The sequence below is a fragment of the Taeniopygia guttata genome, chromosome 7 (assembly GCF_048771995.1).
Source record: "Taeniopygia guttata chromosome 7, bTaeGut7.mat, whole genome shotgun sequence".
In the NCBI taxonomy this organism is placed as follows: Eukaryota; Metazoa; Chordata; class Aves; order Passeriformes; family Estrildidae; genus Taeniopygia; species Taeniopygia guttata.
The window spans coordinates 12498709-12507156 of NC_133032.1; the positions used below are offsets into that span (position 1 = coordinate 12498709).

Consider the following 8448-nt stretch of genomic DNA (forward strand, 5'->3'; position numbering starts at 1 on the left):
TTTAATTGTTTTTCATCTACAGAAGAGAATTGGAAAAATGAACCAATTAAAAAGTTAAACAGATAAGTACTTCTGCTATAAAAAAAGCTACTTTCTGTCTCAATCTGAGGTATTAACAACACCCTATTCCTCTGCTCTAAGAAGCTTAAATTTTTGTCATTGTAGAAAAAAAAATAATTCTTTTTCAAATGAAGGAAAGTTCGCTAAAATACTTTATTTTAGGTTTATGTGTGTAATTTGGGCTTAAATTTCAGTTATAGCCTGAAGTCCATGGGAGCTGCTGAAAACAAGCCCCAGTAGCTGTAATGCAGAAAAACCTATTGGCATTTTCTGACACTCATGTCTTTCAATACTTTGCTTCTTTTGTGTATTACCATGTCTCAGATGAAAGCTTGCAAAATTATGGAGCTTTATAGACTGATTTTGCATTTGTTTTGTTATTTCTGTGGTTTTTTTGGTACCTTGTGAAACGACAGATTTTCAAGAATAAGCAAATAGTGATAATTTGGAATTCTGTGAGGGTGGAATTCACCTATTTTTGCCATTTACATGGATGAAGTTTGTGTTCTTTCCTAATGACAAGGTAGATGCAGCAGAAGAGCTTTACCTCTCCACATGGCCTGCAAAACTAGCATTTAGAAAGTGTTGTAGGCCATTATAACTTTGATGTTTTCTTCTCCTAAAATTTACCCAATCTAGTTTAATTTTCTATTGCAAACCACTTTTTGAGTGAAAGTTTTAAAGTTTGAAAGATTGCTGCTATAAGTTTGATTTTTTCAAAAGGTATTTTAAATATCTATTTGTAATGTAGGAGATCTCAGTTCTTTACCAACTTATTAATTACAGTTTTTATTGCATTTTTCATTGGGTCCTCAGTTAAAATTGTGACTTAGTTAAACAAATCAACACATTTCTTTTACTGCTAGTAGAATTCCTGTGGAACTGCAAAGAATTCACTCCATTGCTTGCTACTATCCTCCTTTTTTGTATTCCTTCTCCAGCCTGTTCTTTTACTAGTTAGTCTGTGTATTCATTTTTCAATAGGTGGCACCCTGCATTGAACATTACAGCAAGTGAAACAGCTGGCATGTGGTTATAAACTGATAGGAGACTATGCAGCTTAAAAAGTACAGAACAGTGGTTGAATAGCAGTAAGCCTTTGACCACTGGTATTTCTGCCAAATAAGGAAATTATTTTGGAGCCAGCATTTAAAATGTGAATTATCTGTTTTGTGGAGAAAAATGTACTAATGTAGCACTCAGAGAAAAAGAAAGCTAATGGTGAATTGTTTAGTATTTGAAATTCATATCTACAATAGCACTGCATTGATTAAAATGTTATTCAGAAGCTTGTTTGAAACAAGGCAACTTTAGAATCCATTAAATATACACCTGTGTATATCCGTATATTTAAATATCCATCACCTTTATTCAGCTGCTTTCAAACTAGGTTTTAAGTATTTTTCCCAATTAATTGGATTCAGTTCTAGAGGTTTTTTCTGATTGTAAATTTTGCTAAAGATTTGGTCACAGATAATATATATGTAGATTAAGAGTAATTTTTTTAAAATTACTTGTATAGATGCCCTTTTCACTTTGTTAACCTTAGCAAAATTTATGTATAAACTTGTTCTTAGTATTTTTACCACCTTTCTAGGGGGTGGTTATGCTGCTTACAGCTTCTATCATCCCTTCCAAAAGTGAAGGAAAAGCCAAAAAGGAGAGAATTATATACCTCTTTTTTTTTTTCCCTAGTGTAGATAAAACTTTCAAGTATTTACTACATATGTTAACTTATAAAATGGAAAACCCCATAAATGCAATAGATTTGGCAACAGCAAGTTCTTGGAACTGCTCTCAGTTGGTGTAATAAATTTAGCTCTTTCCTTCTATGTGGATACTAAATCTAAAAACTCGGTACTGTTTTCTTAGAATGTAACTTTAAAAAAAAACGTGACTGAAAAGAGCAGTAGATTAAAATAAATATGGATATTAGTGAACCTAGGATTTTACAGACTACATTTAGCTGAGACTTTCATATAGATGTATATGTTTATTGGTATTTGCAGTTTGAGGAAGTTGTTTCCACCAAAAATACTTCTAAGTATGTTCATGATTTTAAAAGTAAATCAGTAGTCTATTAATCTCAATATTAATGTTTTTGAAACAGAATGTCTGCTTAAATAGATCCTTGTTCTGACAGGGATATTAAGCACAAGCTTAGCACTGAAGAAATTGAAGTTAAGTGCCTGCATGTGTGGGTTGCTGGATGGGTACCTCCCCTCGTTATGTTTCCAAGATGACAAATAGTTTTTACAATCCTATTTTATCTTTTTTTCAAATGGTGCTTTACATCATATCAGAAACAAATAATTCTAAACACATTTATGTAGTGTGTTTAAGTGTGTTAACTTGTTTAAGTGTGTCAGTGTCTAGATAGATTTAATATGCAATTTACACCAGCAACATACAATAAGTAGACTCTTTGAGCCGAAAAAAGTGGTGTGATTGCACTTAATTACTAATTAGTCAATTTAATTATATGGATTGCTGACCATAATGAAAGACAGTAAGTCTGCTATTGCTATGTGATAAGCTAAACACTGTTTAAATACAGAATGGGCAGAAAATTGACTCCCAAGAAGTTCGGGGTGGTTTAAACAGAAGGTTTAACCACTGTGAAAGTCAGCTTAGTTGTACAGTGGGTTGCTGTGGGAGAAATAAACACTAGATTCCAACTATTTGGCATGATGAAATTTAAAGAAGAGGGCAAAATTTAAAATCTTGGGTATCAGTAGCAAGAAATTTAAAATTTCTAAAGAAATTACTTTGTATTCTTTCTTGTCTTCCTTCCCATGTATGAGTGAAGCAAGAGATAAAAAATGAGCCAAAAAAACCCCTGTAGGGCACACTCTCTTCTAAGTTCCATCCCCACATAGAGCTCATAGCAGCTGGCTGCCATTCTTTCTACTTCGTACTTACAACAGGATGCATTTGGTTTTCAATTTACTCAAAACCTGATTGTCCTGGCCATATAATGTATTTGATCTTATATAGTATTGGATCTTATGTTGCTAATACTAAAGTTTTGAAACTTAAGGTTTAACTTTGAAAACTGATAGAAGACTTTTTGATTCCTATTTGATACTATTATATATAGTGTACACTCTGAGGTTAAGTGCCTTGAATTCCAGAGTTGAATAAACAGACTTGCTGGCTTGAAACTAACTAAGTAGACCAAGAGCAGTGCAGCTGCTGAACCAAATACACCGTAGTTTATAGAATTGCCTGAATGCATGGATAGATATGCATGGTTCCAGTGAGTTTGACGCTGTCATGGCAGGAGGAATCCCAAACAAGATTATTTGTGACACATTTATACTAAAAGGCAGCCAGAGTAAATAAGTACCTTAAGCCATGACATGGATGTAGTAATTTTGGAAGTAAACTGAAAACTACTTATATGTGAATAAGAACAGAAATAAAATATGAATCATATTAACTCTGTACAAGAAACATTTTATTCTAAGGTAAAAATGTATTTTCTCACTTCTGCTAAATGGCTATTGTGTACTGGGACTTCTTCAGTAAAATACTGACATGCAAAGTTAAAGAAAAGCTTTAGTATGTACCAGACTGATATTACAGACTTCTGCTCCTAGCAATATTTATTGTTAATAGATACCAAGGTATTTTTAAATATTTGCAAGGATAGAGTGTTTATAGAACTTTAAAAAAACTAAGTCCTGTCTTGCTTTCCTTAAATGAGAACTCTTTAGTTAATGTCTCTGGCCAGGCAGGTGTAAAGGAATTCTAATTTAAAGAGGCAAGCATTTATTTTAATAAAAATGACAGCATAATGTAAACCTTAGCAATAATAATTTTCTGTTTCTTTTAGCCCATTTGGCAGCCTCAAGACAATGATTTGCTGGCACAAGCATATGCAGACTCTGAACTGAATCAGTGTGGAATATGTGAATTCTGTCGAGAAGTTTTCCCACCATCTCTAACATCTAAGGAAGATTTTCTTCGGCATCTCAATTCCCACTTTAAAGTACAGTCTTAATGTATGAGAATTCAATGGTTCACTGTTTTTGCATACATTTATACATTTTTTTATTCAATAGATATGAGTTTGAGAATTAAGACTTCTTGTAACAAGAACTCATGACTGAAATTGTTTGTCAGATAAGCACATTTTTAGTTGTCTTTTGACAAGGCAAAATGAAACTAAGTCACTCAGTACTGTAATTCACGTTATTGCTTGTTATGCTTCACTATTAACTTTGAGAGTGATGTCAAACATGTTTTTTGCCCAATTAATCTTTGCCAGAATAGTCCTGAAGTAGTGACTATATTTATGAATGTAGAGTTGCAGGATTAATGCCTTAATATAGCTGGCAAAAATTGGTGTAATGCTAGGATTTTTCTTGACAATTTCCAGTGATGTTCTTATGTTCTCCCTGAAGTAAACAGGAAGAGAAATAGACCCTCATTTTTCATTTATATTATGTCATTTTCAAATAGTGAACCTCTTAATTCGGATTCTTGTAAAATTATCGTAATAGCTGAATCCAGGTGTGCCAAAATTAGGATAGGTTAGTAAATAAATGAGTGGTTGACTTTCCCAGATGAATTTTTTACTAAAGCGAGTAATCAAAAGTAACATATAAATGACCCTTTTGGCAAAATGGAACAGTAATGATTTTATTAATATCTGTTTCATGTTATAAAAAATTATTATCTTGTTCATGTACCTTTATAGCATTAATAATTACTAAAAATGCTTTCAGGGAGCAGGTTATATTAATATGAAGGATAGAAAAGGTTAAACTTTCCCCAAAACTAATAATACCAAAGCTTATTTGCCTTCCCTTCTGGTCTGCTATGACAGATTACCCAAGTCTGGTACAGACTAGAAAGGAAGGGAAAACCTAGTCATCTAAATCTCAGTGAATTTATTTTTAACCAGAATATAGAGGCTTTCTCAATGCAATTAAAAATTGTGTTTAATTGAAACATTGAAGTCTGATAAAGCTTGCACATTTTATGGATTTACTGATGTCAAATTTAAAAATAGGGGTGCTGCCAAGTATTTTAAATTAATAATAAAGGGTGGTGCTTGCTTTTTGCATTTGAACTGAATATAGAGTTTAGCCCTGATATTGATAATTAGCATTAATATTTTCATAGCAGCAAAGCACAACACTTCTTCTTTTTAAAGATTTGTTTGCAGGTGATAAATTTCTGGAAGAATTAACACCTACGTAATTTTTAGAAATGGATTTTTCTGCAATTATTTTCTCTATTTTAAACATGTCATGTTTGTGACGGGCTGTCAGCAGAGTGTACTGTAACAAACAGCACTGTACAGTGCACGTCTGCTACATGACCTGGAGGAAGAGTTTGTCACTCTCCGGAGCTCTAAACCCTGCTGGTGCGCAGCGCTGAAGAGGCGATGTTCGGCCGCGGCCGCGCCGTGCGGAGTGTGAAGCACCTCCCCGGAGAGCGCGGCTGGGGGTGGTGCCCAGGAGAGGCACAGGTTCTGGGAGGAGAGAAGGGGGATTCGCACATCTCCAGTCAGCCCGACACACAGTCCGACTCGTCCTCTCAGCCGTGAAATTCGAGCTCAGAAGCTCGCGTTTTAAGGGATGCGCAAACTGGGAATCACCTTTGAAGAAAATAAAGTCATCTGTTTCTGCCCCCTGCCCCCACGCGTGGCTGCGGTTCCCCAGGAGCCCTTGAGCCGGCAGAGCCGGGAGCCCTGCGCCGGGCCCGAGTCCCCGCGCGGGGACCAGGCTCTTTGTTGCTGGAGGCAGCCTGGGCTCCGCCGCAGCCAGGGCACAGAGGGGAGGGCGGCAGGAGGTGGGGGGAACACGCTTGACCGAAGTCTCGTCGACCAGCGGAGCCCATCCGTTTCCCGCTGTGAGGGCTCCTGCCTAGTGAGGCGTTTTAGGAAGCTGTTTAATCCTGCGTGCGTAAAACTGTTGCCTGAGGGCATCCAGATAGGCTCACCGATCAGACCACTGCGAGGAGCACTATTTTAGTTTTTAAATAAACAATAAATAAATAAATAAATACCACGCTAAGCAGTTGTGAGCCACTCGAAGTGGGAGGCGAGTGCGGTCCCTGAACGGGCCCCTCTTATACAGCTTTCCTGGAGGCGGCCGCTGCTGCCAGCAGGGACATCTGCTTTATTACACTCACCAGAGGAGGCTCAGTATTACTCCCCTTCCCTCCCTCTTCAACACAAACTCAACCCGGCAGAGGAGGTTAAATCCAAATGGGAAGTAGAATGTCATTAAAAATCATAAATATGGTGGAAGCAACTTGAGAGGACAGGAAGAGCAACAAACTCGTGCCAAGGTGTTCTACCGAATTCCAACTCCGCCAGGGCCAGCGGAGCCCTCGCCAGGGCAGCCCCGGGGCTGGAGCAATTTCAGGGCTCCCGTACGAGTTCATTGTCACCCCGCCCCGCGCTGACGGTGCGCGACGCGTGAAGCCCCCGCGCTCCCAGGCAGCGCTCGCAAGGAAGCGAACTGCTCCCGTTTCCTCTCGGGGGCTCTCTGAGGGACACTGCGGCGGTACGGCTGCCTCAGCCTGCTGCGAGGGCTCGGTGCCGGCGGCCGGGTACAACACATGTAGCTCCTCTGTCTCTCCGGCTAACTCGACAGCTGCTCGTAGCTCCAGTAATTAGACTGTCATTGCTTGTTAGAGGAGAGGAAAACGCTCCTATGACAGATTCCACGAGTCCTCTGGTTTGTTTTTTTTTTTTTTTTTTAATCTCGCAGAAATCACCAGAGCATTAACTGAGATTTCTTATTTCTCTAGAATCAGAAGGAAAGAAGTTCCCTCTCCGATCTCGCACTCAATATCTCTCTTGCGACTCCCATGAAACAGTGAATTCGCTCTAAGAGGCTGAGGAAGTTACCTTCCTTCCCCTGCCTACCCGGGAAGGAAGAGGGAGCTTCCTGGCCTTGTGAACTTGCTTTTAAAATCCCTTCCCCGCATGGCTGTATCTAACCACATAATAGAATTGCAGCCTTTTCTCCATTAACTAAGCGGAGTAGTTGCTCAACGAACAACAAGCTCAACACATCCTTCCCCATCCGAGAGAATATTAATTCAGAGGATGCTCATGAGAGGCTGTTACCCCTTATGAACAAAAGCACTGGAGGATCAAGCCGAGATGCTGCTACCCCCACCCCATGGTTCTCTCAGCAGATGAGACTCAGAGGAGGCGATTTCTTCCCCTCCCTACCGTACATTCCCCTTTCCCCCGCAATCATACAAGGTTAACTCAACAGAGGAGTCTCAATCTAAATGGCAACAGGGATTGCATTAAAAAAAAAAAAGAAGAAAAGAAAAAAAAAAGAAAAAAGAAAAAAAGGAAAAAAAAAAGAAAAAAAATAAGGAAGGGGGAGAAAAAAATCAGAAATAGGGAAAGAAAAGAGAAAAAGCAGCAGGCTGATTACGAGGTGTCAAAACTGCCAGGAGCAAGAAGGTGATAGCAATCAGGGGTGAGAAGAGTGCGCCATTCGTGCGGGGCAGCTAATTATCCGTCTCATTTGAGAAGAGCAGCATTCGAGGCAGCAGCGTTCGCCTGCTGAACGGTGACAGATTGGCGCGGAGGAGAGGGGAGGTGTTAAAACAATGGAGCCGGGCTTGCGAGCGCTGCTGCATGCTAATCAGCCCGGCCTCCTTCCTTCCTTCCCTCCGCCTGCCTGCCTGCCGCGATCCCTCCTTCTCGCTGGCCGCATGGCAAGCCCAGCGCTGCGCGGCCCCTCCGCAGCGGGCGGCACCGCACCCGCCGTAGGTGGTAACTCGGAGAGTTCCGGCGGGACCGCGCGGCGGGGCGGCGGCGCCCGGGGGACCTAGCAGGCTGCTGGGTATCAGTGGGAGAGTTCAGACCTCGCCCTCGGCGCCCGGGCTGGCAGTAGCCCATCAGTGCACTCCCCGCAAGGGGCAGAGGCGAGGAGCTCTCGGTGCGAGCCTGCGGGTTCTGCGGGCTGACCTCCCGGCTCCCTCCCCGCCAGAGGCCAGGCCAGAGCCGGCAACGCAGCAGGTTGCCCAGTGAGAGACAATCTATTGCCGCACCCCAGACCAGGCCGCCTAGATGAGAGAAATGTAGAGCTGTGCCAATTACTTCTCAGCTCTGCACGGGAACTAGAGACCGGAATGCTAAAACATGTAGTAAGCAAGTGGCCTCTCTTCACCACAGCCTTTTGCCTCTCGGATTGCTTGGCCTTGTAAACCTGAATGACCCTGCATGTACACAGTGTGCACCTTGTGAGGAGGTACTAGAAGGTCTGGCCTTCTCTCAGACCAGGAAGAACCGTTCCCTTTCACACACAGTGCGACAGTGTCTGCAGAGACAGCAGAAAGGCTCTCGGAGGGATCTCTTTGGCCCTGGCTTTCCCGGGAAGTCCATGCTCCGCAGGACTCGCA

The 8448-nt window shown here is 41.1% G+C and overlaps 1 protein-coding gene across 2 annotated transcripts in view; it reads left to right on the plus strand.

The window, feature by feature from the left end:
* The window catches only part of TANK (TRAF family member associated NFKB activator), a 28474-nt gene extending 23082 nt beyond the window's left edge, over positions 1-5392 (plus strand). For both annotated transcript variants that reach the window (XM_012574864.5, XM_030278376.4), the window contains one exon: positions 3899-5392. In XM_012574864.5, coding sequence (XP_012430318.2) covers positions 3899-4066 — 168 coding nt within the window. In that variant the 3' untranslated portion in view covers positions 4067-5392. The remainder of the gene's footprint in view (positions 1-3898) is intronic.
* The last annotated feature ends 3056 nt before the right edge of the window (positions 5393-8448 follow it).